Raw genomic sequence first — 15407 nt, forward strand, 5'->3', positions numbered from 1 at the left:
TGTAATAGATTTGTCAACTTGCCTGTGGCCCAACCATCATGAACAGAAGACAGACCACCACACTGAGTGGGTGCAGGTTATACCTGTGAGGGGGTGGATTGGGGATGTGGCCAGTATGCCTTTCACTATGGCTGGTATGCCCTTCACTGGCTGCTGTATGCTCTTCACTGGCTGCTTGCCTCAAGGCCCATAGGGCCACAGGGAGCCATCAGGCCTCAGAGTACAGGTGGGAAAAGGACAGACGTTTCTTAAAGCTAGAAGCACAGGAGCTGGGAATCAGAGGCCAATAGGCTCAAGGCCCCAAGGTGTTTAACATTTCATGTGGGACGGCTCCACACCCCACCCCCAGCACTCAGCATCTCCCTCCCCCCACCCCTGCCAGTGGCTCAGCAGAGTCAGAGCATTGCAGAAAAGGGACTTTATTACAATTAAAATAGCAAACAAACTAACCTTGATGGAGAGCAAATATACATGCCAAGGAAGAGCTGGTGCCCAGGAACATAACCAAGCCCTTTAGAGCAAGCCATATGGCAGCTGGAGAGAACCAGGTTGTCTCACTAGAACCACACGGTGCATGTCCAGTGCTGGAACCTGTCACTCCATGCAAGGAAGAGTCCTGTCCGCATTTTATGCCACCCAGAAGGGCACTAGAGGATACCTCTAGGACTGCCCCTTGCTTACCTGCTTCTGCCACCCTGTGCAAAGAATGGAATGAATGCTAAGGAATGGGCCTATCTTCTAGCCAGCCCAGTCCATGGGGGTTCCAGTGAATGGAGAATCAGCCGGAAGGGAGACTGGATTATCTCACTGGGACAGCCCCACCACCCCATGCAATAGTTCCTTCAAACACGCAGGGCCCAGTCCAGTCCATGCAGTCTGAGCAGAGCCCACAAGACTCCTGGCAGTGAAGGGGTCAGGAGAGGACACTGTAGAGTGTGACGTCACCCTCTATCCACAGCTCTGTGATCCGGTCCCAGGAGAGCGAAGGCGTGTCATACTGGCCCAGGGGGATCCCGTTGAGTGCCAGTTTGAAACTCCCCTCTTCACAGACAAGCAGCAGCTAGAAGAGGATTGGGAGAGGTTTGGCAGAGAATGTGATGGCAGGTATGGGCCAGATCCCCAACTGGTGTTAATGAGCATCACTCCCTTGGAGTCAATGGAAACAGGACTATCTCAGCAGAGGATGTGAGTCTGTATTTGTGTAGCAGTTACAATCCCTCACCCCCTCCCCAGTTGGCTTGCTGAGATGCAGCTACCTTTGGAGTGGCAAGTCACTCTCCTCCCCCACCCACTGTCACATAGCTCGGCAGAACTGCAGCCACCTGTAGGGTGGGAGGACAAGAGCCAGGGAACTGTAACATGGGGGAGGATAGAGGGGGGATTCCACTGTCTGTCTGTGAAGGACTGAGGCAGCCCAGGGGTTGCAGGGAACTGAAGCTCTGGGCTCCAGGTTTAACCCACCCTGCCTGAAATTTTTCAGGGGCAGGGGGCCTGGGAGGAGGGGGCTTTCAGTCCTACTGATGAGCCTACAGGGCATGCTGATGGCAGCTACCCCAGCGCAGGTGATGGGGCTGCAGAGAATATGTGCAGAAGCCCTGTACTCTGTGCCTCCTCCCTAGGCTACATGCAGCCCCAGGTGAAAAATAGGGTGCTGGGGTCTCCAGTGGCTGGACCCTCAGGAGATCCCCCAGACAGTATTACAGTTGCCAGACCAAACTCTCAGAGGCTAATTAATTAAGATGAGCTATTATCAGAAGGAGAAAAAAAAAAACCTTTTGTAGTGATAATCAAGATGGCCCATTTCAGACAGTTGACAAGAGGTGTGAGGATGCTTAACATGGGGAAATAGATTCAATTAGTGTAATGACCCAGCCACTCCCAGTCTCTATTCAAGCCTGAGTTAATGGTATCTAGTTTGCAAATCAATTCAAGTTCAACAGTTTCTCCTTGGAGTCGGTTTTTGAAGTTTTTCTATTGCAAAATTGCCACCTTTAAGTCTGCTACTGAGTGACCAGAGAGTTTGAAGTGTTCTCCTACCGATTTTTGAATGTTATGATTCCTGATGACAGATGTGTCCATTTATTCTTTTGCGTAGAGACTGTCCGGTTTGGCCAAGGTACATGGCAGAGGGGCATTGCTGGCACATGATGGCATATATCACATTGGTAGATGTGCAGGTGAATGAGCCCCTGATGTGATTAGGTCCTATGATGGTGTCACTTGAATAGATATGTGGCCAGAGTTGGCATCGGGCTTTGTTGCAAGGATAGGTTCCTGGGTTAGTGTTTTTGTTGTGTGGTTGCTGGAGTGTATTTGCTTCAAGTTGGAGGGCTGTCTGTAAGCGAGGACTGGTCTGTCTCTCAAGATCTGAGAGAGTAAGGGATCATCTTTCAGGATAGGTTGTAGATCTTTGATGATGCACTGGAGAGGTTTTAGTTGGGGGCTGAAGGTGATGGCTAGTGGCGTTCTGTTATTTTCTTTGTTGGGCCTGTCCTGTAGTAGGTGACTTCTGGGTACTCTTCTGGCTCTGTCAGTCTGTTTTTTCACTTCAGCAGGTGGGTATTGTAGTTTTAAGAATGCTTGATAGAGATCTTGTAGGTGTTTGTCTCTGTCTGAGGGATTGGAGCAAATGCGGTTGTATCTTAGAGCTTGGCTGTAGACAATGGATCACGTGGTGTGTCCTGGATGGAAGCTGGAGGTATGTAGGTAGGCATAGCAGTCAGCAGGTTTCCGGTATAGGGTGGTGTTTATGTGACCATCGCTTATTAGCACCGTAGTGTCCAGGAAGTGGATCTCTTGTGTGGACTGGTCCAGGCTGAGGTTGATGGTGGGATGGAAATTGTTGAAATCATGGTGGAATTCCTCAAGGGCTCCTTTTCCATGGGTCCAGATGATGAAGATGTCATCAATGTAGCGCAAGTAGAGTAGAGGCATTAGGGGATGAGAGTTAAGGAAGCATTGTTCTAAGACAGCCATAAAAATGTTGGCATACTGTGTGGCCATGCGGGTATCCATAGCAGTGCCGCTGACTTGAAGGTATATATTGTCCCCAAACGTGAAATAGTTGTGGGGGAGGACGAGGTCAAAGTTCAGCCACCAGGTTAGCCGTGACATTATCGGGGATACTGTTCCTGATGGCTTGTAGTCCATCTTTGTGTAGAATGTTGGTGTAGAGGGCTTCTACATCCATAGTGGCTCAGATGGTGTTTTCAGGAAGATCACCGATGGATTGTAGTTTCCTCAGGAAGTCAGTGGTGTCTCGAAGATAGCTGGGAGTGCTGGTAGCATAGGGCCTGAGGAGAGAGAGTCCACATAGCCAGACAATCCTGCTCTTAGGGTGCCAATGCCTGAGATGATGGGGAGTCCAGGATTTCCAAGTTTATGGATCTTGGGTAGCAAATAGAATACCCCTGGTAGGGGTTCTAGGCATGTGTCTGTACAGATCTGCTCCTATGCTTTTTCAGGGAGTTTCTTGAGCAGATGGTGTAGTTTCTTTTGGTAATCCTCAGTGGGATCAGAGGATAATGGCCTGTAGAATGTGGAGTTAGAGAGCTGCCTAGCAGCCTCTTGTTCGTATTCCAATTTATTCATGATGACGACAGCACCTCCTTTGTCAGCCTTTTCGATTATGACGTCAGAGTTGTTTCTGAGGCTGTTGATGGCGTTGTGTTCAGTGCGGCTGAGGTTATGGGGCAAGTGATGCTACTTTTCCACAAATTCAGCCCGTGCACATCGACGGAAGCAATCTATGTAGAAGTCCAGTCTGTTGTTTCGACCTTCAGGAGGAGTCCATGCAGAATCCTTCTTTTTGTACTGCTGGTAGGAAGGGTTCTGTGGGTTAGTATATTGTTCAGAGCTGTGTTGGAAATAGTCTGAGTCGGAGACGTCGAAAGTAGGATTCTAGGTCACTGCAGAACTGTATCATGTTCGTGGGCCTGGAGGGACAAAAGGAGAGGCCCCGAGATAGCCCAGCAGAAGAGTCTGTCCTAAGAGTATAGTTGGAAAGATTAACAATATTGATTATCACTACAAAAGCTTTTTTCTCCTGCTGATAATAGCTCATCTTAATTAATTAGCCTCTTAGAGTTGGTCTGGCAACTTCCACCTTTTCATACTTTCTGTATGTATATATATCCTCTTACTATATGTTCCACTCTATGCATCCGATGAAGTGAGCTGTAGCCCACGAAAGCTTATGCTCAAATACATTTGTTCGTCTCTAAGGTGCCACAGATACTCCTGTTCTTTACACATAGGGATGTTATTAGTCAGCCTGAGCCCCATTTGCTACCCCTGCAAGAGACAGACCCTGCTCCTTCCGTGCCAATAGAGCGTTACCTCAAAGAAGCGCTGGGGATGAAAGGGGAAGCAGGCTGCCACTTTCTCTGCATGGCTCAGGGCCTCATCTGGGAAGGAGCTCCACATCAGGGCTCTGGTTCTGAAGCAGGCGCTGAGTCTTAGGGGCACATGGGACGGGTCTTCCCTCAGGCTGAGGCTGAATCTGCAGGGAAGGTTTAGCTCAGAGACACGGTAGGTGGGGGGGTGGTGGTGGGGCCACCGGAAGGTTGGCAGGGGTCTCAAACACGCAAGCCGCAGGCAGCCCGCAGGGTTCTTTAGTGCAGCCCGCCAAACTCCCCACACCCTGCCTCCTGCGCACCCCTCTGCCTACCCCGTGGCGCCACGAACTCCACGCTGCTCCCTGCAGCGCCAATGGGAGCTTTGGGGGAGGTACCTGGAGGAGTGGCAAGAGCAGCACATGCACCCCACCTCCCCTCCCCCCGAGGGACGTGGTTCCGGCTGCTTCCTGGGGTGGAGCAGAGCAGAGCAGTGCAGGGCCAGGGGCCAGGGCAGCAGGCAGCAAGCCTGCCCTGGCCCCGGTGCACACCCCTGCCACCCCGGAGCCACTCTAGGTAAGCAGTGCTGGACTGGAGCCCGCACCCCAAACCCCTCCTGCACACCAACTCCCTGCCCGCCCCCTGCCGCACCCCACACCCTTCCTGCACCCCACACCCCTGCCCTGAGCCCCCTGCCGCACCCCAACCCCCTCCTGCACCCCACACCCCAACTCCCTGCCCTGAGCCCCTGCCACACCCTGCACCCCTCCTGCACTCCCTGGGGGTGGGGACAGGGCCGGGGGCAGCAAGCGGGGGGGTGTGTGTGTGTGTCAGTGATGCAGCCCTTGGGCCAATGCACTAGTCTTCATGTGGCCCTCATGGTCATTTGAGTTGGAGACCCCTGCACTAGTGTGTGTCACAGCTGCCCCCTGCTGGGGAGAGCATGTATTTATGGAACGTGGTGCAGAACTACTTTCTTCTAAGAGCTGCAGCCAAAGACTTTTCCACTGATGTCACCCACCAGGATTCCCCTCTGCTTCAGCAAGAGGGCCCTGGGCCTTTGTCATGGGTTCCAGGCCTGACCAGGGTGGCAGTTTACGCTTCTGCCATAGCACCGTCTCCAGGGCTCTCTGAGGAATCCCTGGGTGGATTTCTCTGCATAGCACAAGCCAGAGGTCAGACGGGCTGATCAGAATGGTCCCTGAGGAGTCACACCTAGTGCAGCAGATAGGGAGCTGGGGGTTAGATGCTGGTCAAGGGGGAGTGAGGTTTGGACAGATACTTACTCCTCTGGCACTGGGCAAACCAGTCCTCTCACTGTAATGGTGTCTCTTGATGCAAGGCCACAGGGGAGCGGGTGGCAGTATGGCACAGCCTGAGGAAGGAAAAACCCAGGTGCCATTATTAGCCTTTAAGCCACAGGAGCAGGGAGTACAAGCCCCAGTGGGACCCTATGTAGGAAGCTGGGGCGGGAAGAAGGGGTCTGATGATGGCTTTGTAGAGATTATGAACCCATGGGAGGGTGGGAAGTGTGTTTGTGTGTGGGGGGAAGGGGGGGTTGTCACTGGATCGCCCCAGTTTGTGGGAAACCCAGTCCCTGGGGATCAGGCCTGGGGTACCCCAAATTATCACTGGGACCAATCCAGCAGGCCCCCACAATACAACCCTCCATGGTTAAAGCACAGCAGTGCTGGCATCCAGTGCAGAAGTCCCCCCTGCAGCCCCATCCCTCCGCACATAACTTCTGCTAGCAGCTGCAACCCGACCTCAAATTTCAGCCATCCCCCCCATCCTATCAAACCCAGCTGCCTCGCAGGTGCAGGAACCTGCCCGTTAGAGATCACAGAGGCAGGCTTCACTCACCAGCTTGGAGCTGTTTAGCTGCATTGGCTAAAGGGAGGAAGGAGAGGAGAAAAAGTTAGAACAAGAGAGCTGCACTTGCATGAGGACATGCCTGTTGCACGTGCACACAGTCCTCCACTAGCCGGGGGGTGGGGGTGGGGGGTTGGAGAAGAGACCAGCACACACACCCTTGGAATGGTCTGTCGCTCAGAACCGCCTGCATGGGGCTGCGTGGACAATTCAGTCAGACAGACTGTTGCACTGCTGCAGTGATGCGTTATTAGAGGCTGAAGACATTGGGCCAGATTGGAGGCTCCGGCATCAGCTGCATTCAGGGAACGGCACCAGGCACGGCACAGATCCCCAGATGGGTTGCTGGAGGACCCAGGACGGTAGGTCATTCCCTCTACGCTAACACCCTCTCCTCCCCTGATCCGTCAGCTATGAGATGCAAAAGGATCACAGATTGGAAGCTCTTTGAGGCAGGGACTGGGTTTTTGCCATGTGTTTGCACAGCACCTAGCCCAATGGGGTCCTGGTCTGTGATGGGGGCTTCTATGTGCTACCATAATACAAATAAGGGAAGACACCAAGTCCCCCCACCAATACCTTGGCTTTGCCAGGGTGTGTGGGAGTGTGGCTGGGGCAGGCCCATGCTCTGGCTATTCTGCCCCCCTGCAGAGCCCCATGGGGGTCATGGAAGCAGAGACAAGCCCAGATGTGTGTGATCGGGGAAGGCTGGCTGAAGGGCCCCTAAGTTGGCTTCCCTACTCAGCTGACACACCAGGGGATGGATAGTCCTCTGCTGAGCTATCCACAATGGGGCATGTGCTGGGATTTATCAGGGACAGATGCCTAAATTTAAGACCAAGAGTTCCCAGAAGGGCTGGTGATTTGGGGGTGATTCATATTTCAGGGGTTGCTGCTCAACTCCAGGCACCTGATGTTCAAAGCAACCAGTGCTGGCTCAACAATCAGACCCCGTTGGGAGTGTCTACGGCCAGGCACCCCCTTTTAATGTCCCCAGGCACTTTGGAAAACCTCAACCAGCTGCCCCTGCAAACGGACCGCGGTTGTCTCATAGGAGGGAGGCTCGAGCTGGTGCCGACGATGGAGGGAGCACTACAAGGGAACACCCGCCGGCCCATTGGGTTGGTGCTGAGACATTCAGCTAGACTCACATGAGCAACAGGGTACTCAGTTCGGCTGGCGTCAAAGGGCTGCCCATGCAGGAGAGAGAGAGAGAGAGTGTTAAGGACTGGGGCCCTGATCCACAGCTGGTGTAAATTAGGGGTTGCTCCATTTGCGTCCCTGGGGTCAGACCCCCAGCTGGTGTAAATTGGGGTCTCACACCTCATCGCTTGTTGGCTGAGCTCATTGTGCACATCAGAGCTCCTTACATCCCTCCATCCACCCTCCCCCTCACAGCTCCCTGGCTGCTACCCTCCCATCCCCTGTTCTTTCAGGGACTTCCTGCAACTCCCATCCCCTTTCTCATGCCAGGGGCTCAGGGTGTCCCCAACTGCCTCTGTGTGCACCCTCATTCCCCCTATACCAGGGCCTCATCCTCCCCCTCCCCCCACCGACAGAAGTTGTGTGCCCCTGTCCCCGCCCACTGACTCCCCTCCCCGATGCAGGGTGCCCCATCGTCCTATTGGTTTGCCCCACAGAGGGGATTACATTGCTGCGTAGGAAGGCCATGCTCTTCACCATGATGTCACCAAACACGCCCACGGTGTCCACTCGGGCCAGGGGCAGGTGGGAGCGATACTGGAGGAAGTGCTGCCCATTCACGCTCACCTGGAGAGAGGGAGAGGGGAGGAGTTCGGCTCCCAGAATGGGCAAGATCTCAGCAACCAGCTGGAGTAACCATGGTCACCAGGGCGTCAGAGGGGCCAGTTACACCAGCAGGTGTAAATCAGCCACCAGCTACATCTAGTTACACACGCTGAAGGTCTGGCCCCTTTTCTTTCCCCACCCCTAAGTTACTGGGTTGATGCTGCTCTCAGTCACCCCAGTGTAATTCAGGAGAGCCCCCATGAAGTCATGCCAGTGAGACCTTGGGCTAAGCCAGCAGAGAGCCAGGCTCACCCCTGTATGTCTCCCCTATTCAGGAGCTGCCAGCACTAGCATGGGCAGGCTGAAGGGCTGTCCCACCTTTAATGCCCCCCAGGGGCACAGAACAGCCAGAGGGCAGTCCTGTCCATGTCCTCTCCCTGTGCCAGGGCTGCTGCAGAGGAGCCACCTCTACACTTGGGAGCCCCCTGCACCAGAGCTACTCCAAGGGGACCATTCCCCCCCCCCGCCCCAGCTCCCCTGTGGCCTCCTTCGCACCAGCACTCACTGGCATTAAGGGGCTGCAGGGCAATGTTGGACAGGGCCCCCGGGATCTGAACTCCTGGTGGGGGAGGCATTGGGAGCATATTTGCCCGTACGGGCTGATAACAGGGGTCAGAGACAGCCTGCGGCCTCTCTGTGCCTGTCACCTAAGGGAGATCATCATCCCACTGCAGCTCCAGTTACCACCCTGGAACTGCTACCACCAGCCCACTGAAGGCCGGGGGGCAAGGAGGGAGAAGACCTGCCACATAGCCACGGGAACCCCTCAGCCTACCAGAAGGGAGGGCTTGTAGCCATGGAAACCCCTGGCCCCCATTGGGGTGGGGACACATGTAGAGCCACAGGAACGCCCAAGCATCCCAACACCCATCCGGCAAGGCTGGGAGAAGGGCCTTTAGACATGGGTGGGCTTGTGCCCGCCCACTTCCCAGGATTTCCAATAAGACCCCAACACCCAGCTACAAGCTAGGTCTCCACCCACCACTCCTCACCTGTACCTCATCCTGCCCAAAGAGGAAGAGCAGCTGGAAGGCCTCTCCCCTCTTGAGGGGGAGGTGGGGGAACTTGGTCTCCTCCAGCCAGCGCCCGTTCTGCAGGGTGTTGCAGATTACGTGGGGCCGGGAGTGGAAGCGGGGGTTGAAGTGGATGGCAATGTCTGGCCGGGGCATGAGACTGCAGCCACACTGGAAATCCACCTGGAACCTGGGGGACAGAGCACAGAGTGAGAGTGGGCAGGGGGCACTACATGGACTCCTGGGTTCTCTCCCCAGCTCTAGGCAATGACAAGACTGACCCTGCTGGAGTCCAGGATATTTGAAGACCTGGGGCCTGAACCTCAATTTGGGGGAATGAAGGTAGCTGTGAGAAGCACAGACCTACAAATACACCTTGAAAATAGGATGTTGACAACTTCTCTCTGCCCATTTGCCTATCTGGTGGCAGTAGCTCTTACGCCTACTCCAAACCTTAGCTTCCTCTCGGAGCTGAAGACTAGGAGAGTCAAGAGGTGGGACATCTTGTCTGGGGAGCATTAGTTAAGCTTCTGTTAAAATGCACAGTTCCCAGGGAAGGAGAACTCTGGCGCTGGAGAAGGAACCTTCCAGCTATTGCTGGTTTCTCAGACCAAAGACTCCCAAAAAATTTTTATGGAAAAGACTTCATCTCGTAGGCCTGCTCAACACTTAAACTTAGATCGACCTAGCTACTTCGCTCGGGGCTGTGACAAGTCACACCCTGTGCGCTGTGGGAAAGTTGACCTAGCCCCTGGAGTAGACGTGGCTAGGTCAAGAGAAGAATCCTTCCATTGGCCCAGCTACCACCTCATGGGGGGGTGGATTAGCTGCATCGATGGAAAAACTGCCTTCTGTTACTGTAGGAAGTGCCTACACTATGGCAGCTGAAGCATCATAGCTGCGCCATGGTAGCATAGACATGCCCTTAGTTTACAGCAGTGGTTCTCAACTTATTGCCCCGGACCCTGCCACGTGCAGTGGGCCGGCTGCCCCGTCCCTTGACCCCAGAGCTCGCAGGGCCAACCAGGAGCCCTAGACCCTCCCTTTGCGGGGCTGGCCAGCTGTCCCCAGCCCAGTCCCCTGCCGTGTGCCTGCCCCGGACCCCACAGCTTGCAGGACAGGGTGGCTGCCCCAGACCCCCACCCCCATCGGGCCAGCCGGGAGCCCCAGACCCCACTGGGTAGCCCAGAACCCTGCGCGCAAGGCAGCCGGGAATTTGGTGACCTTGGCATGCTGGCAGCCTTTAGCACACTGCTGAGCTGGGCCGCAGCTGTGTGCTAATTCGGTTGGAGGTTGAGAACCGCTGATATATATAATATGCACCCCAACTCCAAAACTATAGATCTGTTTGCCTTATGAATCAGATCTACATCTGTGAACAATCTGTCTTGTTCCTCTAATGTAATGTTTCATATCCTACAATACGCCTTGAAAGATTTGAAATAAAAGTATTCAAGTTCATCAAAGAATGTGCAGAACACATCTACCAGATTAAGACAAGGGGGTTTGTTTCCTTTGTAAAGGTCTGTGCACTAGACCAGTGGTTTTTAAACTGTGGGTCGTGACCCAGTACTGTAAGGCACTGGGTCACGGCAGCTCTCATCAGCACCATGGACCAGGCTTTTAAAAGTCCCGTTGGCAGTGCTGCCCAGCTAAAGCAGGCTAGTCCCTACCTGTTATGACACTGCACTGCGCCCCGGAAGCAGCCAGCAGCAGGTCCAGCTCCTAGGCGGAGGGGGCACAGGGTTCCATGCACTGCTCCCGCCCCAAGCACCGGCTTCGCACTCCCATTGGCTGGTTCCTGGCCAATGGGAGTTGGGGGGCGGGGGGGATGTGCTTGCGGGCAAGAGCCATGCGGAGCCACTTGCGCGCCTCTTCCTAGGAGCTGGACTTGCTGCTGGCCACTTCCAAGGCACAGTGCGGTCCATGGTGCCAGGACAGGCAGGAAGCCTGCCTTAGCACCCCCGCTGCACCGCTGACTGGGAGCCACTGCAGGTAAGCCCGTGCCCTATCTACCGGACATGGACAGAAGCAGCAGAGAAACTGAGAAACCTGAAAGCCAAGAGCCACTTGGCAAGTGACCAATAGAAATCAGAGGATGGCCCCCTCCAATAAGCCCTCAAATCAGAGTATATAAAAATTGAGGTCACCAAGTGGGACCCCAGAGTTTTGATGAATCCCCCTGTCATACAGGGTCACAGGACTAACAAGAGCTGACTGAACCCACAAAGAAGCTGCAGAATCCCTAGTGAAACCAATACTCAGAGGTTTAACAGAAGAAAAAGCAGCGAGATTTCACTGCAAGGATTGTATTTCTTCTGTTTTTAGCATTAATTCCTGTAGGTTATCTTGCTGAGCCAACGCTCTTTAGCAAGACCTCAAGTAACCAGGGTTTAGAGATTGTAACTATTGCCATAGACATGGCCTCCTTCGTAAGTCCAGGCAAACTGACCCAAGAGATTTGAACTGTAAATGTAAGCAATTGCTTTTGCTATTCTAAACCAATCCATCCGAACAGGCAGGCCCGCTCCCTTAAGAGACAAATGCCTCCTTACTCCTTGGAGAGATACTGGAAGGGCGATAAGTGTGTTAGGTCCTAAAGAACTGGTGGCATAAGTAAAAATAATAAGAAATCTTGGTGATTTTCATTGGTCCTTGGTGTAACTGCTGAGCCTCAGCCATAGTCCGTCACAAGGGCCTGCGAGACAACACCATGTGGTCAGTACAGGACTAGAACACTGGTGGTCTACACTTGATTAATGAGCTATTGATTATATGCTGATGTGGTTCTGAGTGAATAACTGAACTGTTGATTGGTTGAGAATAACCAAGTGTCTTGATTTAAGCAAATATTATTCAAGTTAAAAGTTGACCTGAAAAGAACCCAGCACTGAATTAATAAGCTAATGCTCCTTGGACTCAATAAAAAAGAGTTTATGCCATTCCACTCCATTCCAATATTGTCTATAACACGTATCCAGTTGGCAAATCTAGTTTGTTAGATTTCAGCAAATTCATAAAATTAACCCCATTTCATGCTTAAACCACTTGTGTGAAGTGGAGCCACCCCAGAGTGGTTCTCACTCATGCTTCCCTAGGAAGAAGAGAACAGCACAGAGCACCCTAGCCACTGGTCAAGGAGGGACTAGAACCCCTAACTCCCTGCTTGGAGGCTGACTCTGCTGGAGTCCAGGGATTGCCCAACCCCAACCCTTGGTAGCTTCAAACTGGAACTGGGAAAACATTTTTGGCTGAAATTGTTTTGTTTTGTTGGGGGGAGGGGTGGCAAGGAAATGAAGATTCAGCAACACTAGAAGATTTTGCCAAACTGTTCATGGGGGGGGGGGGGGAATCCATTTTTTTAAATTGATATTTTCAGTGATTTTTGTTGGTTTGTTTTGAAGTTGCTGCTAATGTTATTAAATTCAAAGATGTTAAAAAAATCATCAAAACTCAAACATTTTGTTTTGGATCCAAGTGAACGTCCCCACTTGACCCTAAAAAGGGGTCATTTTCAAAATCACCAACAAAGTAGAAAAAAGCCCAACTCTACTTTAAACCGACTTTGTCCCCAGGAATAAGTTAGAGTTGCCTCTAGGCTGCTCTAATCCATACCTCCCCCATGTCACCTGGAAAGCAGATACTAGCTGTAGCATAATGCACTCTGACAATGGCCGGGGTGGGAGTATAACCCAGGTCTCCCAAGTCACAGTCCAGTGCTGTACCAACTATGCCATGATTCCTCTGGCCTTACACCAGTCAGGGATTCCCTTACATCAGGAGAGCATTTCCACTGACTTATGCTGCAAGAAAGGCTTCAGTGTAGCTAAGAATCAGGCCCATAGAGTGGCATCACAGATAAGCAAATTCCTGGCCCAGCCTTGTAAGGGAGTGGAAGGATCCTGAAACTCCCTGACTAAAGGAAACTCTAGCTACAGCTCACCTGAGCACTGTAAAATCAGAGGGTTTAACACAATTAACTCCTAGCAGCCACTGAACTGGTGCATTTTCTGTCTGACTGCAGGAGCCATGAATCAAGGGGTTTGAGTAGGATGAGAAGCCTGAGCCCCAGGGAAATAGCCTTTTACCTTTCGGCCTCTGCAAGGACCATGCCCTGCACCAGAACCATCTTTCCATGGGTCAAGCCACCGAAGATCGTCGTGATGTACGGGAGCACCTGGAATGGACAGAGAGGTGGAGGAGAGGGACCCATATTGGTGCTGGAAATGGGAGAGTCTGGGAGCTCTGACTGGTAACACTGGACTCTTGGGTTCTCTCTCCAGCTCTGAGAGGAGAATGAATATAGAGAGTTTGAAGGCAGGGAGAGGAGGCTCTCATCTGTGCTCAGTTGGGGCTGGGAGACAGGACTCCTAGGTTCCATTCCCAGCTTTGGGAGGGGAGGAGAGCAGCTAGAGCAGGGGTGCTGTGAATACAGATCTCCTGGGTTCTATGCCCAGCTTTGGGAGGAGAATGGATGGCATCTTAAAACAGGAGCAGATTAGCTGGGGCAACTGGGAGTTAGAACTTGGGTGTCTTATCTCCAGCTGATTCACTGTGCGACCTTGCACAAGAAACTCCCACTTCTTCCTCTTTCTCTGCCTCGGTTTCCCAGGGTATCAGACACCAGTTATTGCTTTAGCACAATGGCTAGTGGTCAGTGCTGGAAAAAAAAATCTAGTCAAACCAAAAGCTACGGGGGGGGGGGGGGGGAAGTGTGATCAGACACACAAGGGTATGAAAATAATACAGCCCCTAAGCCCCAGCCCTTCTCCCCGTTGGTGGAGGCTAGTTGACCAGATGATTAAAAGCCAGAATGTTTTATCTGAACCCCACTAAACTTTGGGGAGAATTGAGGGTACAATGGATTCAGGAGCTAAAAAACCAGCACCTTTTTGTAAAGCAGATGCCTGGATTTAGCAGAGCCACAACTCCAACCTCCTGAGCTAGGAACTGACTTGATTTAAGGAAACTAGCAACCGCCTGCCTGGTCTTGGCTGAAGTTTCTGTACCTTACAGAGTCTCACATGATCAGTCCAGAAAGGCTCAACAGAAAGACATTTGTGCAGAGAACAGCCAGATGGCCAAAAAGTTTAGTGATAACCTGATTAGCCCCTTCCCCCCAAACAAACAAACACAGCTGCACAGAGGAGCTTAAAATGAGATTCCAGCTAAACTAGTCACACATGCAGGGCTTGGGGTTTAACCCTTTAAAAGTCAGGTTTTCTTTAGACTTAAGATCAAGCCAGACAGTCCCTGCTGCAGTAGGGACTCAAGGAGCCAGCTTGCCAGGAAGGGAGGTCAGCTGTCAGATATCTGACAGCACCCTTCTTGAGATCCGTTGAGAAAACACAAAAACCCACAAAGGCATGTTTTAAAGCAAATGGCAAACACCCACCCTGTGGGCAATCAGAGCCTTTGTAAGGGGCCTTGTGTCAGGCACCCCAAGGTTTGAGACATTCAGAGATCAATTAACTCTTTTGGGAAACAAAACACAACTTGGCCCATGAGGGAAAGAGAGAGGAGGGGGGAACATTAGCTTGGGAGCTTTCTGGGGCAAGGACTGCTTTTTTGTTCTGTTTGTACAGCATCTAGCACGGTGGGGTCCTGGTCCTTGAGTAAGGCTCCAACCTACTACCACAATACGAACAATGGGAGTGCAGGAGCTATAATCTGCTCTCAGATCAGATGCACCCCTATAAACCTGGAGCCACTGCTTTCAGTTCAATACCTTGGCTCTGGACTCACACCCACCGAACACAGCATGATTCAGCTCTAAGAACACATGAAACTGGGCAAAGGCCGGAAGTAGAAGTGAACTGATCTTCAATTTCATTGCACGCTGGCTGCCCCAGGGCACAGAGATTACTCACCGGGTGGAAAACTGGAGGCTGCAGGATGAAATCTACCGGAGGAGTGGAGCCCATGGCTTGAAAATCCTAAAACCCAATAGTTATCTTCAGCTTCCAGCAGGGAACTTTAGAGCCTGGAGCAGTCACATGATGCAATCACACTGGGTGGAGAGAAATTTGTAATAGCAATCCACCCCAGCTTGCCTCCTAGAGAGATTTTGGTTCTTTCACATTCCATGCAGGGTCCTAGTGCCCTACTCCATTGTCAGGGAAATGCTGAGCCAGATCTTCAGGTGGTGTTGATTGGCTTACAGCCATTGGCACCAGTGGAGGGTCTGACCCATTGAGTGTTTGCGCTGCTGACTTGTGCAGTGTCGCTAAAAACTGAGGGTAAAAAAATCATGAGTCAGCAATATTGCCAGCCCAGGAGTTCATAAATCATGAATCAGCTCCCTCCAAGAAATCATGAGATTGGCTTAAAAATCACAAGATTAGAAAAAAACACACTAATAAATGCTGGGCTTATTTAA

The 15407-nt window shown here is 52.3% G+C and overlaps 1 protein-coding gene across 6 annotated transcripts; it reads right to left on the minus strand.

Moving 5' to 3' along the window:
* Positions 1-411: 411 nt before the first annotated feature.
* On the minus strand, positions 412-15063 carry LGALS12 (galectin 12). 6 transcript variants are annotated; one of them, XR_012640211.1, is made up of 10 exons: positions 14899-15063; positions 13117-13313; positions 9008-9218; positions 7857-7976; positions 7358-7396; positions 6198-6224; positions 5621-5709; positions 4339-4501; positions 2038-3986; positions 925-1060 (listed from the first exon to the last, which is right to left on the minus strand). XR_012640211.1 is itself a non-coding variant. In XM_074957938.1 (9 exons), the coding sequence occupies exons 1-9, from the start codon at positions 14950-14952 to the stop codon at positions 914-916; spliced, it is 1041 nt and encodes a 346-aa protein (XP_074814039.1). In that variant the 5' UTR covers positions 14953-15063; the 3' UTR covers positions 412-913. The 6 variants fall into 6 exon arrangements, 4 of the variants coding, with proteins under 4 accessions (XP_074814039.1, XP_074814038.1, XP_074814041.1 ...); XR_012640212.1 differs by having other exon boundaries at positions 2038-3935; positions 14899-15062; XM_074957938.1 differs by lacking the exon at positions 2038-3986 and having other exon boundaries at positions 412-1060; positions 9014-9218.
* Between the last annotated feature and the right edge of the window lie 344 nt (positions 15064-15407).

Source organism: Natator depressus, chromosome 7 (assembly GCF_965152275.1).
Source record: "Natator depressus isolate rNatDep1 chromosome 7, rNatDep2.hap1, whole genome shotgun sequence".
Taxonomy (NCBI): Eukaryota; Metazoa; Chordata; order Testudines; family Cheloniidae; genus Natator; species Natator depressus.